This window comes from Coccomyxa subellipsoidea (genome assembly GCF_000258705.1).
Source record: "Coccomyxa subellipsoidea C-169, whole genome shotgun sequence".
In the NCBI taxonomy this organism is placed as follows: Eukaryota; Viridiplantae; Chlorophyta; class Trebouxiophyceae; family Coccomyxaceae; genus Coccomyxa; species Coccomyxa subellipsoidea.
The window spans coordinates 1,064,527-1,090,681 of record NW_005178025.1 but is presented as its reverse complement, the minus strand read 5'-3'; the positions used below and the strand labels follow the sequence as shown (position 1 = coordinate 1,090,681).

Genomic DNA, 26,155 nt, shown 5'->3' with positions numbered 1-26,155 from the left:
GGGTTTCACAGCAAACAATAGGGTATAGTGGCAATGGACGTCCTTGTAAGAAGCTATAAAAGAAGATCTCGAATTGGCCAGAACACACACCCATCATGTATCAAAACTGGCCAGATGACACCACCGATGTGACCCGCACGCACACATGGCCCCTTATCCGCCATCCACACTACAATACATCAGATGCATTGCAGCAGATAGGAGGCATTTGCTGACCGCAGACTTGTACATGTTGCGTTCCTCTTCGTGTGTGTAAAACATCGATTCAGTGCAAGGCATTGATGTTGCATTTCTTTGCACATGCGGCTCAAACCTCATGTACCTTGTGGAATTTGTAAAGTTGAAGCCAATATTGGCATCTGCCATGCATGACATCCAATGCAAATGCCACCATTAGGCATCAGGGCATGCATGCTTGTCCAAGTGCAAGGCACGGGCTCAGGAAGATCAAGAGCTCTGACAAAGCATTGCATGATGCAATGACGTCCACCCATTGTTTAGTCGACTTCGGGCAAATGTCATGCATCAATTTGAGCACTTCACAGGGCCAATAGCTCATGAATATTGCATTGGCCATTGCTTTGGGGGACCAGATCTGAGGTTACATTACACATGTACACTGTACAGTGCCTGACATGCATTCCAAGTACAAACCTGCATACGTGTGCAGGTACACATGCAACCCAACACAAGACAACCGATCCTACACAAATGTTCCTGGGAAGTCGTCCGTACCAAAAGGGTAGCTCACTCTGATGCTGATACCTAGTTTATAGGCAGGCACTACGTCCCCTTGCACCATGCTTCACAGATATACACGTCAGTGTGTCCACTGCCCCTTGGATACATTTGTATACACTGGCAGCAAGACAAGCTGTCAAAATTTGAAGCAGCATGCGTAGTACCACCAGCCGAAACTGGGGGGAATGGGAATATGAAGGCAGAAAGAGTCCCAAAAAACGATGTACACTGGGGACGCTTTCCATGCCAACAGAAACAAAACAGCAAGGCCTGCTGCACAAACGCAGCAACACCAACACATGTACAAAGAGTGCATTTGGCATGGCCCATCAGGGGGACACTAGCACGGGATGTCCGACGCGCAGCCACTGCGATGCTGGCTGGGCTTGGGACGCGTTCTCCAGCAGGATGCCAAAGTGGATCTGGCCGCGCGTGCGGCGGTAGGCAGCCAGTGTGAGCAGCGGCTCTGGGCCCCCACGCTGGCCTGCCTCCGGGTCTGTGCACACCACCTGGCAACGCGCGCAGGGACCTGTCCCCCACACAGCAAAGGTAAACAATAGAGCACTACTACCTACCTAATTGCCGTTATCACATTGAGACCACCTGTATTGCTCTTGTCTCACAGCTTGCATTCTGAACTCTGCGCCCTGCGCGCTGTCCCCAGACATCTGCAAGTACTGCTCGCCTCTTCTCCACAGGGATGACTAATGTATTGTGTGATTAGTTGTGTATTGCAGCATTACAACTACCTCCTTGCCTACCCAACAAGCTTCCAAAATTACCTAAGGCAAACCGGCGCATGCATAACCTGATTTCACAGCAGGAGTTTTGTTCGTCCCACCCTTCAAGCCAGCTTGGTAAGATGCAAGCTGACATTGACAGGACACTGTACCTTGGAGCCTCCACACAACAGCATGCCGGCAAGCACAGAGATGTGGAGAGGGATTACCAGTGACATTGAAGTGGCATTCACCGATGTGAAGCGTCCGCCAGGTGTCCTCTGCATATGGCTCCATGCCACCGCTGAACAGCAGGTTTGGCCGGAAGCGCTCTGCCTCCACCTGTAATCAACAGTTTGGCAAAGTCCATCAGCATAAAGAGCATTCAGCTTTATTTCAGGAGGCCTGAGTACACATTTGCTCCCCTTGTCAACAGCATGCAGAATATTGGAGGCCCTCTTGCACCAACAACGTACCTGGAAGGGAGGTGTGCTGCATGTAGCATTTGAACCTTGCTTCTCAGCCAAGCGGCGGTTGACATCTCCCAGGCTGCTCAGCGAGATTGCCAGAAACTGTCCCTCATTCGCAAAGCCTGCGCAGAATACAATAGCAATATACCTCAAAGAATATTCTTAAATGATGCATGAAATGCCCATCACAGCACACCATTCCATTGGGGCACTTGGCAGCAGGCGTGACACACCTATGCTTACCTATGCTTTGACATGTCAATCGCAGCACAGCATATCCTCGTGGCAGTTGTCAGCAGGCCTGACACACTTATGCTTACCTATGCTTCCGCCGCCGTCCGCTCTCTTCATCTCTTGGGCCGCCGCCTCTACCTGGGGTGCTAAGGCGTGGGGCCCACGCTGCAGCAGCTGGCTGCGCTCCACAGCTCGGCGGCTGCCATCCTGCTGCCGCACAAGCCAGCAGCGCACTCCCAGCGCCTCAGAGAACCAGTCCGAGACTGCATCGCTCTGAGCCGGCGACGTGCCCACCTGCATTATCAGATGCCGCCTCCTTTAACATCTGCCGGGGAAGCTTGCAGGAACGCAATTACCACTGCGCCTGGCTTTTTAACTGTGAGCAGTTTTCTGAACACAGAAGGTGTCATTGAGTCAGTAAGCACTGGGGAAGCGTACCTGCAGGCTGCAGACAGAGTCTGCGCATATCTGTACGTGCCGCATGGCTGAGTCGCCCGCACTCACAGGGCGCTCAGGGTGTGGCACCCCGGTAGCGGAACTGCCCGTGGCCGCCAGTCTGCTGACATGCTGCTCAGCGGAGCCACCAAGCTGAGTGACTGCGGGTGCGGGCTCAGACTGAGAACTGGCAGACTCTTCAACTACCGTCTGAGTCGAGGGGCGGTTGCGCAGGTGCCTGAAGCGCGAGCGGACTGCCCTCAGGTCGACCACCTTCTTGCCCCCGCGCTGCTGCTTGTCGGCAGCTTCCCTGGCGAGCGCAGCCGCGCCCACGGGGTCGGCGCCCGGCTCGAACATGGAGGAAGCCGAGGACAGCTGTGTCTGCAGGCGCTGCTGCCCTGAAGCGCTGGACCTGTCGGACGGCCGGGGCCACATTGCGCTGTTGCTGTGCCGGCTGGTGAAGCTGCTCCCAGTAAAGCTCACGCCTGCGCAAATGCGCAACTTAATGCCTCTGCAATGTCATTTTTATTCTACCAATCAGCAAGCAGTGGCGCTGTTTCATGTGGTCTGCCGCGCCCTTGAAGCCAGGTGTAAGGTGAACATTGCATGCTCCTTTGAAAGCACATAGGGAGTGCTTATGCAAAAGTCAACTCCCGGTCAAACCTTGTGGGAGGCCCATAAAGCCACCAATACTTGAAGCAGGAAGAAACATGCCTGACTGGCTGATCACGCTGCCAGTGAAGCTGCCATCCAGTGAGCCCAGGCTGGAAGTGCTGCCAGCGCGATGCAGTCTGGTGTCGGATGTGGCATTGGCGTATTTGTCCAGCGCCTCCAGTTGGGTTTCTGTGAGGGCTGCAGCAGGGGCGGCTGGAGGCTGCATTGCCGGTGGCGCTGACGCTTGCTCCTTCGGCAGAGGGACCACACAGGACTTGGCCATGCCTGGCGCGTGCACCTCCAAGATTCCTGCAGTGTGCGTGCCACTTACAGTACACATGTGCTGACTGTAATGCAATTTCTCACAAACACCCCATCCCCTGCTTCTTCAGATAACCTGCTTCTTCAGACAGATGATGTAGGTCCAATAAAGATATTGTCACAACTTATGGAAGCGATTTAAAGCAATTGGTATGATGTCTGACTGAGCAGGACAGGGAGCATGCCTGCATCCATGTCAATGGTGGGGCGGATGGTGGCGAGGCGAGGCAGCTTCTTCTGCGTCAGGGCAGCTCCGTCCCCATCCACCAGCGCCCACTCGCGGTCATACAGCAGACCGTTCTGCCCCAGCGGCCATGACTCGGGCGCAAAACCCGCGCATGATTTGATGGGGTACACAAATACCTGTCCCAAGGACACCCCGCTCTGCTGCTGCTCTTGCTGCTGCTGCTGTTGTGGCGGCAGCTGTCCTGCAGTGTCACTGTGCACAGCATCGCTGCTGTTCTGCACCTCTGCTGGGTTGTCTGCCATCAAGCTGGCCAGCAGAGTCTGCTCATAAAAAGAGGAGGTCAATGCGCGGGCAAGAGCAGCGTTGTGCAGCTCCGACTCTGCTGCAAGATCTGGTGCTGTCTGCAGCTGCTGAGCCCCTGGCTGATTTACGGGTGCTTCAGAGGTGTCAATACTCTCTGCCTCCTGAGCTGCACGCTGCTCATCAACTGACACTTGCTCACTCTCCGGGCTGGCAGCTGTGCCTGCGCATGCTGCTGGTTCCTCCTGTCCATCTGCAGCGCTGCTCAGAGGAGTGACCGTGCTGGCTGGAGCGTCCACAAAGTAGTCCAAAACAAACCTGCATTCATGAAGGATCTGATTAGAGGTGCCCTGTTGTACTAGGGGAAGACATGGTGTCAATGGACATGGAAACAAATCAGTGGACCTCGTTGCTGCTTACCTGAAGACAGCATCTGCATCCGCGAAGGTGGACATGTACCCAAATGAAACCCTCACAGCACCTGCAAGACGAAAGCACCTTCATCACTCTTTGCAAGATGCATGCTCCAACCTATCCGTGTCACTGATGCATTGACATGCACCAATCAATGACTTTGATTTCACAGGTATATCTTGTCCGCTGATTGGACTTACAAGCAATGCCTTGAGGGCCGTGCTGCCTAGAGTGGGTTTTGTGCATATGCTCACCTGTGGGTCGGCCATTGATGAGGTCATTGTCATCCCAGCAGACATGGCCGGCCTCATAATTGCTGATAACATCCTGGTGGGACAAGCCCAGATGCGCCTGGCAGGCCCCTGGATTGCAGAAGCACCCTGTGCGCAGCAGGATGCTGCACAGCCCTGCCAGCTTCTCCACCTCCCTGCCACATAGCAGCGATGACAGATCAGAACGATGACAATTAACACTAAGCATCAGAGTACTGTCAACTCATACCCGTGATTTCAATACAGTGTCTGCAACCTGTTGGGGAAGCAGAATGACAGAGGCAAGCCAAGGAGGTAAGGCAATTGCTCACCTGTAACCCACGAATGATCCATCTGGCCTGAGCACATTGAAGGCTACCACAGGGCCCTGACCGACAGCTCCTGCCAGGCGCTGGATGCCACACGATGAAGCAGGAACAGCAGCGCCCTTTTGAGCGTGCGCACCATATAGCACGCAGACTGGCTGGTCGTTGGAATGGCGCAACAGTGCCAGTCTGTCTGCCAGCCACCTGTTGGATGTAATTAAACATCAGCGCAGCCCAAAGCAATTGTTCATGAAAGAAAATTCAGGGCCCAAGAGATGGGGGAAGACACCACAGTACAATAGCCGGTCCTATCTGCAAGAGTATGCTGAGGATACAGAGCTCAACCCACCTGGTCAGAGTGGCAGTGTGCTGTTCGATGGCAGGGAATGACCCCAGCTTGTTGAGCTGTGCAAAGCCATGCGCCAGTGATGCGATTGCCAGGTAGGCAGGCGTGCCGTCCTCCAAACCTGCTGCACCTGGCCTCCTCCTGAAATGCACAGCCAGAACGTCGTTTTTTTTCATGAGAAAATTGTCATCATTAAGGGAAACTCAGCTGCTCTGAAATTCCTATAACTATGCAAATGGTCTGAGTCAGAAGGAGTCATCTACTCACCTGAAGAAGTCAGCATCAGCCACTGAGGCGCTGACGGCGCCGCCACCAAAGTAGGCCCTGTCAAGGATCTGCAGAGCCTCTTTCCGCACTAGGAGCGCCCCGAGGCCAGTTGGGTACCCAAAGATCTTGTAGAAAGACAGCGCCTGCGGCACAAAATCAGCAGCATTTCTCCTTGCTGTGTCAGAATACCTTTTCCCCTTCACTTGACTGCAAGGCAAGCGGTGCTTGAATCTATCGAGAGTGTGAGAGCCCAAACCACAAAGTCTGCAGGCGATTGGGACAGATCTGGGGGCGCAGAGCAGCAGGCCTTTGCCGCATCCAGCAAGATATACCAGCGCTCCTTATGGTCACCAGGTATCTGATCTGGGCTGCTGCCAGCGTTGACAGGCACCACTTGTAGCCCATGCTGCTGCACACGCCCGACATGTTGGAGATCATAGCGGGCTCCGCTGAAATTGGACTCCAAGGGGTACGCAAACAGGCTGTGGCTCTGTGGCTTGCTGCTTTCGCTGTGCTGACCTGACCTGGTGATACTCCGACTCATTGCTGCTGAACATGCCCTCACCACTAGAGGCTCTGCGATAAGAAAGTCATGGTGAGATTTAAAGCACTATCCAAGCAGTGATTGAGCGAGCAATGATGTGGTTTTGGGGTTGCACAGCTGCCATTTCTCAGGCTCAAGCATACCTTCTGGGATGTCTGGGACGAAGTTCACGGCCACAGCACTGGCACCGGCATTCAGGGCGAGCTCTCGCATGCCAACAGCGCTGTTGTGATTGTCTTGCGTGTACACAAAGCGGCTGTCCCTCGACCAGGGAAAGGATTCGGCGACAAGCTTCATAGCGCCTGTCACATCCAAAGCTCTAGCATTTACAAGTACACCCGCAGTGGCAGGAATTGTCTATTCCACTACAATCGTCCTCTGAAGGAAGGACAGAACACTCAGATTGTGCTCATTCCTTCCAGGGTCTTGTGTTACGACCATGGGCTTTTGCTGCAGACCCACCTGTTGCTCCAGACACAAAGATGCATTCATAGTCCCGCTCAGAGGCGTTGCACATTGCCAGCGTGAGTGCACGCGCATGCATCTCGGCTTCGGACGCGCTTGCATCACCACACCAAGCTACGTGCCCACTGTGGGGGTTGCTGTACAGCTGCGTGCTCAGGTCCTGTCACAGCAAGTACCACCCTTGGCAAAACCCTCGACATGTCAAGTACGGCAGAAGTAACCAGGGATCACATGCAATGCTTTACTAAGATTACAGGCACGTAGTGCAACGCATTACCTGATGAGCGGCTCTTAGTTGCTTCTCTGAGTACAAGGTGGCGCCGGCATGGTCCACGTACACCCTGCCTCTCAAGCGGCTGAACTCAATCTTGGACAGGTCCTCAATCCTTCCCCCGTACCCATACTGGGTGCCAGCAACCCTCAGGAAGTCATATTTCCTCGATTCGTAGTGGCAGTCTTCGGTGGACGCCTGGCTGTGTATCTGCCTTTGCTGTTTGTCTGCCTTTCTTTTTCTTCCTGCTGGTGTCGAGCTCACTTCTGTCGATATGCCGAGAAGATTAGCGAGCCCCACAAGAGCTGCACTGGCTGTTGCAAGCACTCGGGCTGCCGTTATGACCGCATATCTGAGCAATGCTATGACCATCGTTTACACTCAGGTTTGCACAGCGGTCGTAGATCAGATATTGATGCGGGTTCGGCGGGGTGCGTATCATATGTCATTCATTCATCATATTCAGTTTGCCCATTATTCGGGTGAATTGGACCTTTTCAGTTATAAAATCGTGACGATCGAGACGCAGATCACATTTCCAGAGGCGGCTCAAAGGCCGCAGAGCGCGCCATTCCCATCACTTCCGATGAAAAGTACGCATCATTTGCAATTGGATGCTTTTATGGAAAAGTCACACCTTGGTCAAACAAACATTTCTGCACGCATGCAAATGTCGTGTCGTCAGTCCGTAAAACTTACGTGATCACCCAGGTCGAGCCCGTTTCTGGCTCAGTGCCAGGATGGCAGGTGCTGCAAGACTGGCGTTGTGGATGCATCGTTGTCTGCCCATCCAGAGCACCATTAGCATCACCTCAGGTTCCAGATCGCAGTTGTTTGGAACGCATCATCGTTCCCATGAACGAGAAGCGCAGGAGGTTTTGAGGCGCGGACAGATCAATCGGCATCTAGCTAGCTGTTTAGACGGCCGAGCCTGTGTCTGACAATCCTGCTTGATTGGAGAGGCCCCCTTGGGTTTTGAGCGGAAGATTTGAGAACATAGGAGAGCTTTTGGCAGCACGAAAGATGCGTTCGCCCGAGTTATATGGACTGGTTGCTGTACTGACGCTCTTTGTCACGACATCGGTCGTCAGGGGCCATGCTGGTAGAGGGCTGCAAGCTACCTTGACAAACGCATCAGCACCATCAGGAAGCCTCAGAGAAAAGGCTAGGGCGGAAGACAGCGGAGGCAGGACCGTCTGTCGATTCAGTGTGCAAGGCAAGCATCCGACAGCTAGATGCCTAGGGTGTCAACAGCTGGATGGCACCGATTTGCTTTGTCTTCAGGAAGCTTCACTTCAAGCATTTACACTAGTATGTTATATTTATAATCTTGAGTACGATGCAGAAAACTATGAGGTGTTGCGTTCTTTGTATTACATTGTGTGGCGTTCACTGCAGGCCTCAGAAGGCAAGACAGAGTCAGCTCACTGTCTCTGCAGTCCGACGGACCTGCCGGGCCATTGCTGGGAGCCAACATCACGTGCAGAGGGAGCGTTCTGAACTTGATTGGCGGCCCACTCCTGGAAGAGTTTGCACCAGCATTTGTTGGTGAGCACTGCGCACACACCTGCAACAAGAACCAAGCAAAATCAATACTGAATTGGTGTCGCGCTTTGTCCCTCAACTAGTTCTGCCAGTAGAATTGGAGCGGCATTTTGTGAATCTCGCTTTCAGTAGTTGATATTTTTTCGGCCCAGAACGATCAAATCTTATTTGCCATACCCTGCATTAATGCTGCTGTGCAGGTGTCCAATACATCAAGGCAGTGGAGCTGCCGGGAGCAACCATGGTGATCCAGGACACCAATCTGGCGATAGAGGACTCGCTCTTCTCTGGCCTCAGCTTCTTTGGGCAAGGGGCCATCGTGCTGTCTAACAGCAACGTCACCTTCGTCAACGCCACCTTCACTGCAAACAACAACTCCGCAGGTGTCCTGAGTTCTCAGCCCATTAGACACTGCCACTAGCGCCCACCTCCTCCATGCATGCGCTGATCAATAACACTTGACCTGCCCCTACAAGGGGCATCCATTTGTCTGGTGCTCATGATGCCTATTTCCAGGACTTCAACTAGAGTTAGATTTGCTCAGGTTCATGCTGAGCACAACATGTATGCTACCCCTAGATTGTCTCAGGGGCAGACGGAATACATTATTCAGAGGTGATGTGAATTGATGTTGGTGTGGCAGCCGGGGCGATTTATGCCAATGACACTTCCAGCGTGACAGTGCTGGACTCCACCTTCCAAGGCAACGGGGGCGGCCAGGGCGGCGCCATATCCATGTGGAACTCCTCTCTCCTGGTCAACGGCACTGCTTTCCAGGGGAACATTGGCCGCAGCGCAGGTGCTGTTCACATACACTTGCTCGTGTTGTCTGTGCACTCCGAGGCAGCACTTACTCCTTAATCTTGGCGCTTGCACAGTCTTTCACCTGTGGCAGTTTCCCCAGATCTGTCCTGCTTGGGTCACTTGTTGCTGACCACGTAATGCCTGTCTGAATATTCGATGAACTCTGTCTGTCCTGCAAGGCAGTACGTTCTTCATACTTTGGCAGTAACACTGTTTGCCGAATATGCAATCTCCCCAGATCTTTGTGCTCTGGTCACTTGAAAAACTATAGCCTGAGGTTGAGCTTAACATTGGATGCTTCCGGGGAGGGAGAACGGAGGTTGACAGATTCACATGAGGTATCATGGTGGCCTCTCTGCTATTTACCCCAGCTAAAGTGCGTCCGATAAGAAGGGACATTTGTTGGGGTCTTTGTGCAGGGGGCGCTATAGCGGCCAACAATGCCTCCTTGGTCACTATTATCACCTCCACGTTTACAAGCAATGTGGCGGAGAACGGAGGGGCGATATTCATCGAAGAGGTGGGCTTGCCCCTCCCATGCCAATGTCAAAGCCTGTCAGATCTGCCTGTCACTTTGTGGGTCTCCAAAATTTGGCAGAACATCACAACCTCTGAAAGGAGCTTGCAAGTGCAGTGTGGGAAAGCAACTGTCAATGACAACACCTTCACAAAGAACAAGGCGACCAGGAGTGGAGGAGCCGTCTTCCAGTCCAAATGCTCCGGTGAGAATGCCTACATGCTTATTTGCTAGCCATCATTGATCTCATGACAGCCTCAATGTGATCTCGGAAAGTAAGTTTGCATTACTCATGGTCCGCTGTATATTGCGCTCACGTCTGGAAGTTCGCTTCTCAGGTAATATGGACACCAATTATTTCCGGCTGAACTCTGCCCTCAATGGCGGCAGCGTGTGGCAGAACAACTGCAAGAAAGTGGTGCACTCGGGTAGTCGGTTTGACAACAACACAAGCGAGAGAGGCAGCGCCGGCATTGAGATGAACCAGATCACCTCGATGGACATTTCCTCCTGCACCTTCAGCACAGGGAAGAGTGCCAAGGGATCTGGTCTCTACCTGCAGGCACGCACCAAAATCATTTTCCCTCCATAACAACCTTTCTCCATTGTTATTTCAAGGACCTCAACAGCACACGGGCATGCTTGCATTCAGATACAAATACAAATGAAAATACGTTTGCAATGAGAGGCATGCATGCATGGAATGCAAGACAATTTCCATCAAATACCTTGTAATGAACTGTTGGCTGTGCAGGGGGTGCAAGGGACAGTGCGGGAGTGTCTCTTCGAGTCCAATGTTGCCGACTTTGGGGGCGCCATCTTCAGAGGTTCAACCAGTGGGGACATCATTGGATCTGTCTTCACCTCCAACAAGGCTTCCAAGATCGGAGGCGCCATCTATGACTCACATGCAAAGGTGTGTGTCTGCCTTGACTCCTGCTCTGGCAATAGCTTGCATGCACAAATGCCTTGGGGGAATAGCATTTCAACTGCCTGGAGGGAAGTGCAGAATTACCATTACTGTATTATCATTACATGATTTCCCTGCTAAAAGGCAAGGTATGTCCTGCAGACAAGCTGCAGTTGAAGGCATTCACAATCCTACCCCTTCTCGGACTCACCTTCCAAGCAAGACCCATCAACCGTGGGCACAGTGCTCAGTGTTATACCGGTCCCCGCCAGCCAGGTCCCGAGGAGGGCAGTGGGATCTGATAAATGCTGTTCATTATTTATCAGGGGGACATTACCACGAGCACGTTCCAGGGCAACAGCGCACCAAAAGGCAAGGCCATCTTCAGGACAGAGAGCAATGGAGAGCTCGTGGACAACAAGAAGCTGGATGAGGACACACAGGTCACCATTGACAACCCATCCAGCACATGAGAGACCTGATGGGCGCCTTTTGGCCAATATTGGGGTAAACAATAGGGAAGAATTTCATGCCTTTGCATTGGTGGGTCTGATGCAATCAGTCTACCAAGCACAACACAGTCTTGCGAGCGCAGGCTTATTATTTTATTGGGCAACATGTACAGACCAGCTTTCGTGATCCCACATTGTAGAAATATGAGAACGGGGCTGGAACTTGGAGCTTCCAGAATTCTTTAAAATCCATTTGAGCTGGGTTTCAGTATACAGCTGTGGTTATGAAGCATGTGGGCATTCTTACTGAAAATGAAATTGAATGGCATGGCAGATTTGAGTGGCATCCCGCAGGTTGAGTACTGCTAGTAGCATGAGCTTGTGTCACGTGTAGGGAGGCACTCTGTACATGCATGATTTCAGCAATAACTTACAATTGGTGCAATCTGCTCCATTGTGATAATTCTTACCGGCAGTGTGCAAATTTGTGTGAAGATATCATTTGCTGAGACTTTTGCATCTGGGTGATAATCGCTGCTTATCTCATCGTTGAGGCACCTGCAGGGCATTAGGTTACAAGATATCTGTGTACTTTCTTAGCCAGGAAGTGACCCACTTGTGAGATATTAACAGGTAGACCTAGGAAAACGAGGAAGGTTCGTAAAGGAGACATCCTCAGGATCAGGCTGGTTCTAAAACAAACATGATCACCCAGACTCCGTGTACATGCCATGTACAGTGTAACGAGCGCCTTCCAAAACAACACTATCAAGACTGGTCTTCAAAGACCCATTGGATGCGATAGACGATGGCAAGCAAGCAGCTCCTTGATTGACCCGTTGAAATTTTAAAATCCGGCTGAACCCCTCACTAAAAAAAATATCCAGAATCAAGACTCACAGCAGTAACCGCACTCACATGTCTGCACCATCATGCAGACCGTGACAGGAGCAAAACTGCAATGCCTGCAAAGCAGGCGAGTTGGAGAAGCATGCATGCATTTTTGGTGTCACGATGTCATCTGCTGATGTGTTCTGACCCATGCGACGCCTCACAGTACGCTGCCACCTCCGCTCTTACTTGCCTCCCTCAACCGACTGCTTCAGTTCTGTCAGCCATGTGGCGCCATGCTTCTCCAGGCCCTTCCCACTCACCAGAAGCTGCCCCAAGCCTGCTCCAGGCACAAAACTCCCACATTTGAAACTCTGATGTTAAAGCCTCAGTTTGATCTCATCTACATCCTTTGTTCCCAAACCCTCAGCTTAGGGGTCAGAACATGTCCCCGCCGCTCATGCGCTATGACTCGCTGGATTTCAAAAACTTGATGTGCGACCGCCTGGGCAATCAGAGGCGGGTCCTGGACTTGGACATCTCGTTCCTGTGAACCGACATGGAGTCGGTGCGGTTGCAAGATGCCAGCAAGACAATCCTAAGGGGTTTACTTTGTTGGCACCGGCGGCCGCTTCGTCTTTGGGCGCAATGAGGAAGAGGACACCAAGATATGATCTTAAACAGGAATTGCCAAAGAGGTCCAAATTGCTCAGTTCTTGTGCAGATCACAACTGAGATCACAACTGACACAACCGGCAGGTGTGTGGTGTGCAGCAGGCTCGAGTAAGAGGCACTGCACCTGTGACTTCCTGGTCCAAGACGACCTGTGTCTGTTCCTTGCCAATGAAGCCAAGCAGGCGCCTGCCCTTGCCATGTAGCCGCCACCGGTGGCCGCCGTTGATCAGCCCAAACAGCGCTTTGTCTCTCCACTCCAGCGTCTGGGACACAAAAAAATGCCTGAGCACTGTTCCATGCTGTGATGTGAATGGAAGGGGTGCTGTCTTGACAATTTGCTGATGTAGGGCTGCTCTGTAAGCCTGTGAGGAGGTGGTGTGGCCTCCCTTGCAGACACAAAAAAGGCCCAAGGTGTCCAAGGCTGACAAGCACCTGGTCAGGGGATGCGACTGTGACCTCTGAGGACACATTCCCCAGCACGAAGGGTGCAGTGTAGCTGAACTTCTCTCCAGGTGTCAGCTTATGCAGGCCTGGAGCACGGAGAACCCATGCAGACTTGTGCCAGTCGTTCCAGTTCTCGACGTTGGCAAGCTTCTCGTATACCTGTGAGCATGGTTGCAAGTGAACCCCCATTAACAAACAAAGATAAGTAGACTTGCCTCAGACAGCAAAATTGTACAGAACATGGGAATGTACAGCCGAGGTAAATGAAGGGGTTCTATGCTCCGGATGAGGGCTGCCATGGATCACTACCTTGGATGGGGGTGCGTCTATAGTCACCCTCGCCAAAGATACTTTGGCAGACTCAGCTTTCCCTGTCATCTGACCTGCAATTAGTGCACGCTTCAGCAACAATGTTCCGACATTTACAATGGGCAGAGGTCTAAAAGAGCTGTTTCACATTCTTCATTCAAGCGTGCGGTGCTCACCCAAGGGAAGGTGACTTTACCCCGACTGATGACTGCTAGCACGAGAAGGTAGAGTTTAGTACAACAATGAGAATGCGCTTGCACTGTGGCATCAAGAAGCGACAGATCACCACTGACCAACTAAAGGTGACGCGTGACGTAAGGAAGAGTAATGAAGACAGGTGCATGCATGTTGGCCCTTGCACACCCAGCATTTTTGAGACAATCATCATGAAGGTTCACATTGACACAGCTATATGCAATCCATCCCTTCCAGGCAATTGCACTTCATGAGTGCTTTCAATTTTCATCAGGCTGCGCAGCATGCATGAATTCTGAATTTCATGAATGAGTCATTCACACTTCGAACTCATGAATTAAAAGTTCGGCCACTGCACAGTTAATAATAAATTGAGGGAATGTTCCCAGAATCCTATGGCCATATGCATATGGAGACATAATATTATGTGCGCAGTAGATCTGCCCTCAGGACCTTTCTGCCAGAGACATTATAACTCTGCCATTACATAGTAGGGTCTAGACATGGTCTGCAGTTTGCATGGCATCACAACAACCATCATAGATTGCAAATCACAAAAGCCGCAGGACACCAGCAAAGAGCCACAGTCAGGACTTTAAAGCTGCAGATAATCAAATCCCCGGCAGTGCAACCCGCTGTTTGCCGAAACCAAGGAATCACATGCTGCATAATGAAATCAGACTTCAATTTGCAGTGTCAGAGCGCATGCACGGTGTCACAGAAGTATGGGGCATCCACTCATGCCGCATTAAGACTGAACAGCAACAGCTAAGCAATACTGACAGAGCCCTTGCTCTGGCAAGCATGCTGTCACTGATGCGATACATTGCTGCAGCTCTGTAATGAAACTTCCGTACACAAGTCTGAAGGCATCTATGCTACCGGTACTCTCCTCCAGTGGCCCATTTGTTGCTCTACGCACCAAAGACTATGCCGCCTCTCAAGGCAAAAACTTCAAACCAAAGTGTGGGGGCACACAACAATCATTTGCTTTGAAACCACAAGGGTCCTTGTTGTTTGGATCTTGCTCCAAAACATTCTCAAATGTTCGCAATGCCACGTGTCCTCTTTCGTATCAAGACTAACTCTATCAGCTCAGTACTCGAACAACATCGTGTCATAAATCGCAAATATATACTTCAAGAAGCCTACCAGCAAGGCGCCAGCCTTGGAGCTGCACCAGCTTCACTTTAACAGACTTGCCGTCTTGTGGAGTGCCTTGCCAGACGCCTGCCCTCAGCCAAAGAAGGGGCCGCCACCCGGGCCGCCCCCGCCGCCGCCAGTGGGGCTCCTGGGAGGGCTCCTGCTCGGGCTGTAGGAGGACGTAGGGCTGGAGCTGTAGGAGGGGCTGCTGGATGGAGATGTGTAGGTCGGGGAGCTCGGGGAGCTGCTGTAGGAAGAGGGGCTGCTGTAAGAGGGAGAGCTGCTGCCCCCGCTGCTGCTGGAGGGGCTGCTGGAGCCAGATGGCGAGCTGGAGCTGCCCCCATTGCTGCTTGGGGAGCCAGAGCTGCTGGGAGATCCAGAGCTGCTGCTAGAGGGCGATGACGAGGACCCAGAGGGCGACCCAGAGGGTGAGCTGCTGGAGGGTGAGCTCGCCGCCGGGGCATCGCTGGAGGAGCGGCTGGACTCTGTGGAAGCGCCGGAGGGAGACCCAAAGTTGGACGCCGGGCTGCCGGCGGCGCCGCCGCCCGGGGGCGGGACGACGCTGTTGGGCGGCGAGGCCGGCTCCTTGAGGGCCGTGCCAAAGATGGCAGCGGGGGCGCCCGTGGACGGCGGCGTGGGCGCGGCCGCGGCCGTCGCCGCTCCGGAGTTCCAGCTGATGCGCAGGCCGGTGGGGCAGGTCAGCTGGAAGTTGAGGCCCGAGATGGTCAGCTTCTGCAGCGCCGCGTCGTACTTGGCGGTGCCCGCCGACAGGTTTGTGACGCCCGGAGTGCTGTCCACTGATGCCGTCTGCACCGTGCCGGGCGTTGCACTTCCTGCATTCACAGCCTGCACGCAACACACTCTGTCTTAGCATCACGTTGCTGCATTCACTGCAAGCATAATGGGGACAGGGTGTGAGGCAACATATTTGCATGGCAAGTCTGTTGCAGCATCAATATGATTTAACTGAAAAGCAAAGGCATCATCTTACCTGGATGACAATGGAGTCGCCATCCACAGGGCCAACACCCATGACGATGACGGTGTCGATGGTGGGCCATGACCAGGTGTCCTTGCCGCAGGTGGCGCCAGATGAGCCGCCGGGTGTGCCGGCGAAAGTGGCAGACAGGAATCCCTTGTAAGAGCCGCTTGCCTGCAGGCATCCCAACGTATTTGAGCAAAATGCCACGATGCAGCTTCCAATGTTACACAATAGCATTTTTGCTGAGGAACATTTCTGCGCTGACGACAATCGAGGGAAGCTTACCTGCTGAACCAGCTGAGATGCCAAGTTTAGGTAGTTGTTCAGGCTGCGAGTCATGTTCAGCTCCTCGCCCTGGTCAAGGTACATGTGGCCACATGCGTTCTGCACTCCAGCCTGTGGAGCTCCGCCGCACCGCCCACCGCACCGGTCGCCTGTAGACAGCAAAGGTCTCAGCATTTGTAACATTTACCAGTCAAGCAATTTGCAATTTCACCTTTGAGTCAACATGTCACAGGTGCTGATACTAGGAAAATCAGAGGGAGTGGCAGGGCATGCGGACCTGCATATGTGGAGTTGGCCTTGGGGAAGGCGACAACGAGGGCATGGCTGGCATTGCGGACGGCCTCTGTGAGCATGAAGTCTGTGCCCAGGGCCATGGGGACGATGTTGCCGCCCAGCACATGGAGGGGCACGTTGTCGGTGATCTCAGCCTGCGCAGCAGCAATTTGAGCGTCATGACAGGTGCACACAGATAGTGTTCCTCACATGCTCATACCTGGAACAGAAACGGCAAAAGGAAGGCAGGGACAACAGCATTTCCTAAATGGTGGCTTAGGAATGACACTCACCGAGACGTAGTCCCACTTGCCGCCGGCAGAAGCGTCCAGGACGCGGCCGCTGTAGAAATCGTACCAGGTGCCCTGGGGGAAGTAGGCGCGAACCGAGGTGGTCTTCTCATACATGATGGGAGACACCAGCAGAGCGTCGCCCATCATCCACTGCTCGCCGATGTTGCGCGTGGTGTTGTCGGCAGGGAAGGTGAAGAACAGCGGCCGCGCGACAGGGCACCCGTAGGTGTGCGAGTCAAAGAATGCGGTGTAGAGGTATGGCAGCAGCCTGTAGCGCGTCGCCAGCACTTTCCTTGCCACTGTAGATGTGGACTCCCACCTGCAGCAGTGATCACACTTCAGCTTCACATGCATGCAAACATACACAGAAAACAAATGCTGTACCAGCTTAACTTTTCTTCTGCACTGCTGGTCATGTGATGACGTTCATTATTGCACTAGCCATGACGAGCACCTGAAGAACTCCTGCCAGCCGTCAGAGTGGTGGTTGCGCGCATAGGGGTAGAAGGCGCCAACAGCGGCCCAGCGGGAGCACAGCTCGTCAGTGGCCTTCATCATGAACCCGCAGATGTCTGCTCCGGAGAAGGAGATGCCGGCAATGCCGTTGTTCAGGATGGTGGGGATCGACCAGCGCATGTCCTCCCACTTGGAATTGGTGTCCCCAGTCCAGTGGGCTGCGTAAGCTCCAGAGCCCAGGAAAGTAGACCTGCAATTCAATAAAGATATTTCAGAAAGCCTTTCAAAGTGTCAACAGACGACTCCAATATGCATTGCAGACTTCCAGACTACATGCTGCCAGCAGGACTGCCTCACACCTGGTCAGGATGAACTGGCGCTTGTTGCGCAGCTTCTGGAGGGCAGAAGCGGTTGCCAGAGTCTCAAGCATGCCGTAGAGGTTGTGCGCGTTGTACACCAGGGTGCCATCGTAGTGGTATGCTGTGATCGCGACAGTCTTGTAGCTAATGTTGTACGCATTGTCGCCGTTGTTAATGGCGTACGGCGGGTTGAAGTAGCTCTCGTTGAGCGTGATGCTCTTGTTGCCAGCTGTGGCCATCACCTGGTCCCTCCCGCTGACACAGCCCAGCATGCAGACGAAGTCATTGCGCGCCGGCACAGTGTCTGCACATGTCCCCACACAAACAGCATCAGATCAACTTCTTCCCATCATGCGCACAGTTTGCTTTTTTCAATTACCGTTATCGTTGGCAGAAGAGGGTAATGGTAGTCTCAGTAAATCTGAACCAACAGAACTCGTTTTTATTTGCCACACGATGTTGGTGATGATGGTCAGGTGTAATCCCTATGCATTGCATGTATACACTTATGGCCGGGATGCAGAGTGGAGAAACTAACCGTCGTTCCAGCACACATCTCCTGTGCAGTAGTTGGAGGGCTCATTCATGTCAATCCAGAGGCCATCCAGCTTCAAATCGTCGTACACGCTCTGCAAAGAGCTGGAGTAATTAGCAAATGATGGTACCACAGGCATTGAAAATGACCACGAAGCATGACAGGAACATGCAGAGTCATGCATGGCGAACATGTCGATAGCGGGAGAAGCAAGCACCTTGATCATGCTGGTCCACCATGTAGTTGCATTGGGATTCTTGAAATCAGGCCAATGGCACGCTCCAGGCCAAAGCTGCAAAGCACACCAGCTTTGTCATGATTGAAAAAGGCATTCTTGCACTGCCTGCATGCATGCAATAAGTGTGCTGCAAAACAGGGACCTTCTGGATAGTGAGCACAGGTGAAGCTCACCTGCCCAACATACGGCTTCCCTGAGACATCCTTCATAAAAATGTCCTGCTTGATGCCGCTGTCATACGGTGCGTAGCCCTTCCTGATGTGGATGTTCGGGTCCAGAATGGGAACCCAGCGCTGGCCCTGTGCCTTGATTCTGTTCATGAAATCCTGCCACACCAGTAGCATGTTAGCATGCAGGGCCAATGAGCTTGCTCTCTCATACTCCAACGCATCCAAATTGCACTCCAGCTGTAAATGCATTACGGTATATACCTTCATCTCAGCAAGAGGGAACTTGTCGCCGAGGGTAAAGTCCTCATCATGGTTCATGTACTGGGAGTCTGACACGAAGGTCTCCAAGGGAATGCTAGCATTTCCATAGCCGTTGAGGATCTGGTGGTAGAACTCTGCGGAGCCATATCCGTATCTGCAGCACGAACAGCTCTACTGGTCAGATATGCATGCGCAGCAATTTGCAACCACCAGTTTTTGCAGCTTGAGTAATACGCATGCATGTGTAATAGATAGCGCACAGCCACACAGGGACAAAACAAGAGGAGACACAGCTTGTCGCAGAGGAGCTCACTTGCTGTTCATCAGCCCCAGACTCCAGTATGGAGGCATCACAGGACGGCCAATGATGGTAGTCAGCTGGTCCAGGACTGCATTGGGAGTGGGACCCATCAGGAAGTAGAAGTCCAGCACGCCACCAGTGACTCTCCACTGCACTCTTGTCTTTGTCAGCACGACGTCCATGGCATTGCTGTTGAGGAGCAGCACGCCATGCGCTGAGCCATCTGCAACACAGAAGAGGACACTCAAAGATTTGCTTGCACTCATTTCCAGGTGTCCACGCAAGCATGCAAGCACATGTAACGATGCAAGACACACACATGAGACATGCAGTGCAAGAATGCATAATAAATTACATTACCAGACTCAAATGCATGCAATCCACAAAGCATTACCTTCACGGACATCCATCAGAATTGGGTGTGAGCCATAGACATTCTGGTCAGGCAGGGCTGCCTGGTGGTCGCGGTTCCACAGGGCGAGGGGAATGCCATCACGGCGCAGCTCCAGACCAGTGGAGGATGTCCGCTCGCCAAGGCCATACAGGGCAGCAGTCTCTGGCACTGTGGTGGAGATCTCCATGTACTGGTCCTGTAAGACCACAGATGTGTCAATGCACTGTCCATGAATGCATGCATGGCTTGCACATGTTAATGCATATTTAAGTCACTTGATACAGGGATGACAAGGCAGTCTTTGGCCAGGATGTCACTTACCTTGATCACAAGGCGTGTGCCAACAGTGTTGAAGAGCGCTTCGCCATTGCTGTCGGCGCGAGCCACAGCAAAGGTGAAGGGCGAAGCACTATAGTTGAACTGGTAGTTTGCAGGACCGTTGGACGCTGCATGCACATTCAACATGTCAGCAAGCTCGGACTCCAGAGCATGCAGCCAAATCATCCTACATGCATGTGCTCAACATGTATCATAGATTGTAGCCACGTCGCACCTGTGACGTTGGGTGTCAGGAAGATGCTCTTCGGGATCTCCCATCGCCCTGGTGCGCCAATCTTTGCATGCAGGATGTCGGGAGTGACATTCTCCACCAGTATGGTCAGGGTCTTGATGTCAGGCCCTAATTCTGGCTGCGTTCCTGTACCGCTCTGCTTGAGCGTGCCCTGAAGCCCATTCCCATTGGCTGCAGGCAAGCACACATTGGTTCAGCAATAATAGTGCTGTAGGTACTCAAGCAACAGTAAAGCATGCTCATCAGCTAATGGCACAGACAAGGCCATGATGCCGCACCTGCTGCCGTGAAGCCTCCAGACAGATCGTAGGTGCTGGCACCGCCGTTTGGCTTGAAGCATACGGGCGCTGTGTACTTCACATTGGCTGTGCCAACCTCAGTGGGAGTCTTGCCATCATAGCAGCAGCCCTTGGAAGCGCACTTCCAGTCCTCAATGCCATTCCATCCTGCAGAGCAAGCAGGAAATGACTTCACAGGTGCTCAAAAGCAAAGCAAGGTGTGCCTCTCGTGAGGGCATCATTACAATCCCATTTTACTAAAGGCAGCGGGATCCGCGGCCAGAACTCCGATCGCAGTCGCAAAATTCATGCTTGGACAAAACAGAAACATGGTTCCAACAGCGGAGCAAAGACAAGGACTCCCACTGCAGAAGCTGCATGTTGTGGGCCTGACTAAATGGAGGACGGTACAGAGTGTCAAGCTGCTCTATACGCGATGCAGAGGGTGTCACTGAGCCCGTGTAGACATCAATAGACATAAAGAAAGGATCTGCAGACGCACCACACTCCTGCCTGGGCCCCGAAGCGTCGCACTGGCCTGGGCCTGGAGATGGGGACCCGAACCCTCCCGTCTGGCAGCGGACGAGCGCGCTGCCCAAGCTAGCTGCCACCACAAGCGCGCAAAGCGCGGCAGATGGCAAGCAAGGCCGCCTCTGCTGCCGCTTTGAGGTGCTAGCCATCGACGCCTCTGGCGCCGATCGCCAAGCTGTCTTGCTGCTGACGGGTCTGATCACAAGACTTCCTTCCTGCCTTCTCAAGCTGTTCGGCAATAACAATCCTGCAGTAACCTAGCTTGATCTACGTCCTGATTAAAAGCGACAGCTAGGGCCTCACAAGATCCCGTTTCCGCTCGGCTCGACCGGGAGATTGAAGGATTGAAGTGGGGACCTGGCAAAGTTCCTGCCCACTACACGCTTGCGTTACCGCCCCTCCAAGTGTAAACTATAGCTGCAGGAAGAAACAGCCCCTCATCGTGATACTATGGAATCGAAATTGTGTACAGCCGGTGTGAGCAATGGAGACTGAGAGCGGACTGGCATGTGCAAACAAGCCACCTGTAATGAATGTGCGCTGGCCATAGCTGGCTCTGGATCTATTATCGTTTACCCCTTGGCTTTGAAAATTTCTAATTGGGCCTCATGACAAAGAAAGTTGAGGATCAATTTGCTCGAGTTACTTGGCTTGTTAAATAAAAGGTTCACTGTTTTCTGTTGGATTCCATCAGATCGCCAGAACGATACGTGCACCAATCTCCTACACTTATGCATCGCATCGTAATCGGGCGCATCGAGCCTCGTGGAGTCTCATAAGAGCATTATTTATGTTTCAGAGGTCTTATCATGTTGTTTGATACCGCAAGGAGTCACGATCACCCTTTCAGCTTGCATATCAGGCAGTGTACGACGATGCATAGCCGTGATGAGAACACGCTGTGAGCAATCAGATCCATGATCGCTTCTTCCATGCGTTCCAAGAGTGACTTCTTCTGTGCAAGCATTTGTCGGGCCGCGACATAGGGCTTGGGCGATCAATGCCTTCCACATGCATGCATTCACCCACATGAAAAGCTTTAAATAGAAGGTCAAAATTCGCTGGGATAGCAGGAGGAGCTTTCATGGCTGAAGGGATGTAGATGGCTTTGGAGACGCATGGGGAAATTGAGCCGTGGGACCCTGAAGCTCCCGCTGATAGCACTGTTGTTGTGCATTACTTGGGAGAGTAGCCCCGCCTATGCCGCCAGCACAAAGATCAGATTGGGAAGCAACACCAACTTCCTTGACAGAGTGCACAAGGATGACCTTCACCATCCAGGCCTGGCCTGGCGCGGCACCATCACGCGCCTGCTGGACAGGCTTGGTCCCAACTGGCAGGGATCATCACAGAGCACAGAGTCCCGCTTGAGCACACTGGATCAAGGTGGTGATGATGCAAACGTGCTGCGGATTCACAATGAGGCCGCGGCAGACCGAGGGTCAGTCCTGCGGCAAATGGAGGAGGAAAGGCGGATTGCTGGGCTGGGCAGGGGATCAGGAATAGATGTTGCAAGGCAGCATGGCAGTGGGCAGGCCAGGATAACTGGTGAGCACATGCCCTCCTTGTGATGCTATGCAGCAGTCTGAGGTTTGGCACAATAGTGCTTGACCAGCCCCCTGCTCCTGAATTGCACCACCTGGACATGCAGGCCGACATGTGAGGAGGAAACGGAGGTCCATCATGTCGTTTGAAGACATCATCATCTGGGGTTGGAAGGTGCGATGCCTGAGCTTGTGAGCTTCTATGACTTCTGCAGACGCCTCCAGACGCCCATATCTAATGCAAGCATGCTGGGTACGTTGTCAGCTGGTGCACAATCTTACTCTAATACCTGATCCATTCAGCTCACCTGTTGCTGACATCATGCCGATTCATGCTACACAGGGGGTGTACCACCAGTGCAAGGAGATCCAGCGTGTGCTGGCGCCTCATTACAGGGTGCGGCTGACGCTGCACGAGTACATGTTTCCTCACACGGACCCGAAAGACGACGGGGCTCTCTACATCCTGATGACGCCACACCTCTGCGTGGACCTGCCTCCGCACTACATCATCTGGCAGACCGAGCAGTGGGGCCACCGCATGCTCCATGTGGGCAACCGCCAATGGGCCAATCAGCGCAACGAGAAGGAAATGCTTGATTTCGTGGAGGTGTTTGAGGTGAGCCCTTTCTGTGCACTTTGTTGAGGTGATGCCAATGCTGCAGCTAGCCGCTGGCCAGGCATGTGTCAAAATTTCCATCACTTTCCGTGAGATCCACTCATGCATGCTATGCGCGCAGGGCGCTGTGGAGGTTTGGGACTACAGCAAGGTTCATTTGAAGAACTTTGAACCTATTTTTGAGGGGAGGGATGCCAACTTCCGACATGTGCCTTTCAGCTGGTTTCCCCTGGTGTGTGCGTTTCTCAAATGGACTTTGCAAGTCCAGCTGTCAGACTTGCCAGCATTGCCTTGTCGATGGATGTTTCTCACCAATGAAAATAACATACACAAACCATAAAGTGTCTGGCCTTGCCACATTGATGCATGCAGGACCCCCCGGTGACAGAGGCTGAGAAGGACATTGATATCCTGTTCTATGGCTGGATAGTCAATGGAAGTCACCGGAACGTGATGTTGGACGAGCTCCGATTTGAAAGGAATTTGTCCATTGTTGTCTCAAATATGGATGCGTACAAGGAGGACTTGACCAAGCTGCTTCGGCGCACCAAGGTCATTCTGAACATCCACGCCTACCCGGCAAAGGTGTTAGAGATCTGTCGCATCCTGGAGGCGATCAGCTTTGACATCGTGGTATACCTTTTCACCCATCTTTGCTCTTGACCAATTCTGCTACAGTGCTGCATGGCTACAGAGCGTAGCTTGATCCAGTACAGGCTTTGCTGACATGTCTGCTCAACTGTCTGAGCACGCTGCTGTCACACTGACAGGTCCTTACAGAGCCAGGGGCGGAGTCAGCACTTGATGCGCAGTGGGAAGATAAGCTGGTTTTTGTGGATGGCATGGATCAGATGGTGCAGCAGATTGAGACGTATACATCCAACAGCACTCTCAGAGAACAAAAATTGACGGCTGCGACCGCATATGCCAAGGCTCATTACTCTTTAGAACTGTACTTGCAAGACTTTTTGAAGCATAAACGAACATAACGGTTTCACAACGCAAGAGAGACAGTGCAGAAGATTTGATTGCTTTATTGATGCCTTTGCATTCAAGGTGTGATATTTGCATCGCAAGAACTTGCAGAATTGAACTGGTTAAAGAGCAGAAATGTGATTCACATTTAAGTAATTGTTAGGTAATAAGTTATCAATGGTCAAGGCAACTGCATGTTGCCTGTGAAGACTGGCAATGCTGGACCTGTCATGTACACATGATTGTCCGCTTCTCGCCATTCAATCATTAGAGGGCCGCCTGGCAGGTCCACCCTGAGCAATTCACAATCACATTAAGCCCCGCTTGCAACTAAGACATATGTACAGTACATACAGCTTTTGATGATTTATTATTGTTGCACGCTTTTCATGCCAACGCTGACCATGCCAGGGCTAAGTTGCGTTCGGGAGCCCTTGAATTCTCTCGTACCTGCAGGTGCGGTCCAGGACTCCCTCCAGCACACCAGCAACAACTGTGGCACAAGCACCAGTTCCACAAGCCAGCGTGGCACCTGCGCCTCTCTCCCAGACATGCATTCGCACATGCCCGCGATTGAGAATCTGCGCATGCAGAGACACTCGTCATTCCCAAGCATAGAGAGGCAGTCTCTGAAGAGCACATTCATGGCGAGTAAGACTTCAAGGACAAAGTTTTCAAAACTCACCTCAACAAATTCTGTGTTTGTCCTTGCTGGAAACACAGCATTCTTCTCAAACTTCGGCCCAATGTGGGCCAGATCCAGCTCATCCACCTGCAGTTGCAAAGTGCTCTTTCCAGCCATGCTCCAATTTGGGCATCATTGTCACCACATCATCACTTATGGACCTGGATAGAGTGTATCTGTAAAGTTTCTTGGCATGATTGCTTGAGGGTCTCGTACCTTGATGGTCTGGCCATCTGCTGTGCCGAAAGTGACTGCATGGGGGTTGCCCATGCTGACACAAGTCATGAGCCATTCACGCCCCTCGACAGCCAGATTGGCCTGCACAACAGCCTCGCCCTGTGTGGGCTGCAGGGTGGTGGGGATCTGAGGGGCCGCCAGAATTGGTGCACCCATGTCCACACAGACCTGCCCATCCTCTTGCAAGGTCGGCTGGATCAGTCCTGCGCCCACGCATGATATGACTCAGGCTTCATGAAACTGCATTGATGAGGCAGATATGAAGAGGCCGGAAACAGAAAGGGGAAGGTCCACACCTGCAAGGGTGTGTATTCTGTGCGTCACAGGGCCCGCATTGTCCTTTTCCGCCACGAATCGAGCTAGACATCTGATGCCGTTGCCGCACATCTCTGGCTCGCTTCCATCGGAGTTGAATATGCGCATAGTGTAATCCACATCACCCTCTGGCGGCAAGGCAAATATGACCTGCATTTAATCGGGAGCAAATCAATGACAATGATGGTCCATGCAGAGGCGAGGTGTTCCCAAGTAACTCTTTGGGTACAACCACGGTGAAGGACACTCGGCAAAGCAATGCTGGCTCCTTTCAATCAGAAGAACCGCATCCCTCACCCCATCTCCACCAACGCCAAAATTGCGATCACACACAAACTTCGCCTGTTCTGCAGTCACAAGTGGGTCTGTCTGGTGCCTGTTGTCAACCTGCAGCAGCTCGAAGCATAGGACTCTCAATACCAGCAGACTCGCTTTAAGTTCTCCTTTTTACTTGTTTACTCAGACTTTCTAAAGTAGACAATGTACAGGCTCAAGAAAAAGGCTCAACCAGTTTTGGGGCAACTGCTCAACACGTACCAGAATGAAATCATTCCCCAGCCCCTGGTACTTCGTGAATTCTAGTCTGTTCGCGATATTGGCCATGGCTACATGTCTAGTTCGAGGGGCCCTTCTGGCTAGCCTGTTCACGGTGGGAGAGAAGCATCGATGGCTTGGGCCTGCAGAGAAAGAAGGGGCATCTACTGCCCGTATGTTGCGGCCTTGTAAGTCAAGCATCGCGAGAATGCAAGCTCGCCACCGCCCAAGGAATGTGAGTCTCTCCAAGTGATCTCGGAAAGAGACCGCAGAGACGAGTGACGTGAGGTGATCACGTTACCCTGGACCTGCCATGACCTGCACGTACTTGTGCTGGGTGGAGCAAGCAGAAATCGATGCACAAGCATTAGGAGTACTGTTATACTAGTATCAGAACAAACGTATCATATCTATGTGTAAATCCTACTGCAGACATCCTCGCTTGAGTTGTTGCGCCCTTTTTTCAGTTGTCAACAGCATTCCTAGAATCACGGAGAGGTGCAATCGAGAAGACATCTTGCAAGATCGGCAAACATTTGTCAGCTTGGC

General features: G+C 52.6%; 6 protein-coding genes across 6 annotated transcripts; 2 read left to right on the top strand and 4 right to left on the bottom strand.

Annotated features, from left to right (window-relative positions):
- Positions 1-1,070: 1,070 nt before the first annotated feature.
- Positions 1,071-7,317, bottom strand: COCSUDRAFT_19457 (PLP-dependent transferase; the record flags this gene model as incomplete). Its single annotated transcript, XM_005644233.1, is given in 16 exon segments — positions 1,071-1,270; positions 1,691-1,802; positions 1,937-2,052; positions 2,329-2,477; positions 3,496-3,551; positions 3,749-3,956; positions 4,380-4,466; positions 4,482-4,542; positions 4,730-4,902; positions 5,059-5,256; positions 5,402-5,539; positions 5,666-5,808; positions 5,922-6,198; positions 6,325-6,511; positions 6,672-6,834; positions 6,952-7,317. 16 exon segments carry the CDS (start codon positions 7,315-7,317, stop codon positions 1,071-1,073), a joined length of 2,634 nt encoding a protein of 877 aa, XP_005644290.1.
- Positions 7,318-7,685: 368 nt separating this feature from the next.
- Positions 7,686-11,929, top strand: COCSUDRAFT_48850 (hypothetical protein; the record flags this gene model as incomplete). Its single annotated transcript, XM_005644232.1, has 6 exons — positions 7,686-7,761; positions 8,691-8,873; positions 9,134-9,289; positions 9,714-9,814; positions 10,566-10,727; positions 11,048-11,929. 6 exons carry the CDS (start codon positions 7,686-7,688, stop codon positions 11,192-11,194), a joined length of 825 nt encoding a protein of 274 aa, XP_005644289.1. The 3' UTR covers positions 11,195-11,929.
- A 320-nt stretch (positions 11,930-12,249) lies between these two features.
- COCSUDRAFT_44567 (hypothetical protein) lies at positions 12,250-13,501 on the bottom strand (the record flags this gene model as incomplete). The annotated part of the gene is made up of 4 exons (XM_005644231.1): positions 12,250-12,344; positions 12,804-12,942; positions 13,112-13,282; positions 13,433-13,501. 4 exons carry the CDS (start codon positions 13,499-13,501, stop codon positions 12,250-12,252), a joined length of 474 nt encoding a protein of 157 aa, XP_005644288.1.
- A 3,015-nt stretch (positions 13,502-16,516) lies between these two features.
- On the bottom strand, positions 16,517-21,189 carry COCSUDRAFT_31111 (hypothetical protein; the record flags this gene model as incomplete). The annotated part of the gene is made up of 13 exons (XM_005644230.1): positions 20,669-21,189; positions 20,167-20,334; positions 19,871-20,059; positions 19,639-19,763; positions 19,318-19,513; positions 18,936-19,146; positions 18,623-18,776; positions 18,365-18,517; positions 18,171-18,245; positions 17,957-18,047; positions 17,419-17,722; positions 17,058-17,309; positions 16,517-16,922 (listed from the first exon to the last, which is right to left on the bottom strand). The coding sequence occupies exons 1-13, from the start codon at positions 20,844-20,846 to the stop codon at positions 16,517-16,519; spliced, it is 2,502 nt and encodes an 833-aa protein (XP_005644287.1). The 5' UTR covers positions 20,847-21,189.
- A 626-nt stretch (positions 21,190-21,815) lies between these two features.
- On the top strand, positions 21,816-23,523 carry COCSUDRAFT_44565 (hypothetical protein; the record flags this gene model as incomplete). Its single annotated transcript, XM_005644229.1, has 5 exons — positions 21,816-22,245; positions 22,349-22,416; positions 22,585-22,860; positions 22,982-23,068; positions 23,233-23,523. 5 exons carry the CDS (start codon positions 21,816-21,818, stop codon positions 23,521-23,523), a joined length of 1,152 nt encoding a protein of 383 aa, XP_005644286.1.
- A 283-nt stretch (positions 23,524-23,806) lies between these two features.
- Positions 23,807-25,830, bottom strand: COCSUDRAFT_34228 (diaminopimelate epimerase). Its single transcript, XM_005644228.1, has 7 exons — positions 25,610-25,830; positions 25,370-25,459; positions 25,054-25,222; positions 24,737-24,960; positions 24,521-24,607; positions 24,286-24,416; positions 23,807-24,128 (listed from the first exon to the last, which is right to left on the bottom strand). Exons 1-7 carry the CDS (start codon positions 25,673-25,675, stop codon positions 24,017-24,019), a joined length of 879 nt encoding a protein of 292 aa, XP_005644285.1. The 5' UTR covers positions 25,676-25,830; the 3' UTR covers positions 23,807-24,016.
- Positions 25,831-26,155: the final 325 nt, after the last annotated feature.

What these genes read in the sequence shown, in the direction of transcription:
- COCSUDRAFT_34228 (XM_005644228.1), bottom strand. Translation starts at nt 25,675, where the DNA reads ATGGCCAATATCGCGAACAGACTAGAATTCACGAAGTACCAGGGGCTG. An exon ending in TGGGGAATGATTTCATTCTG is followed by an intron (nt 25,460 to 25,609) that starts GTACGTGTTGAG and finishes GAGCTGCTGCAG; the next exon opens with GTTGACAACAGGCACCAGAC. An exon ending in TTGGCGTTGGTGGAGATGGG is followed by an intron (nt 25,223 to 25,369) that starts GTGAGGGATGCG and finishes GATTAAATGCAG; the next exon opens with GTCATATTTGCCTTGCCGCC.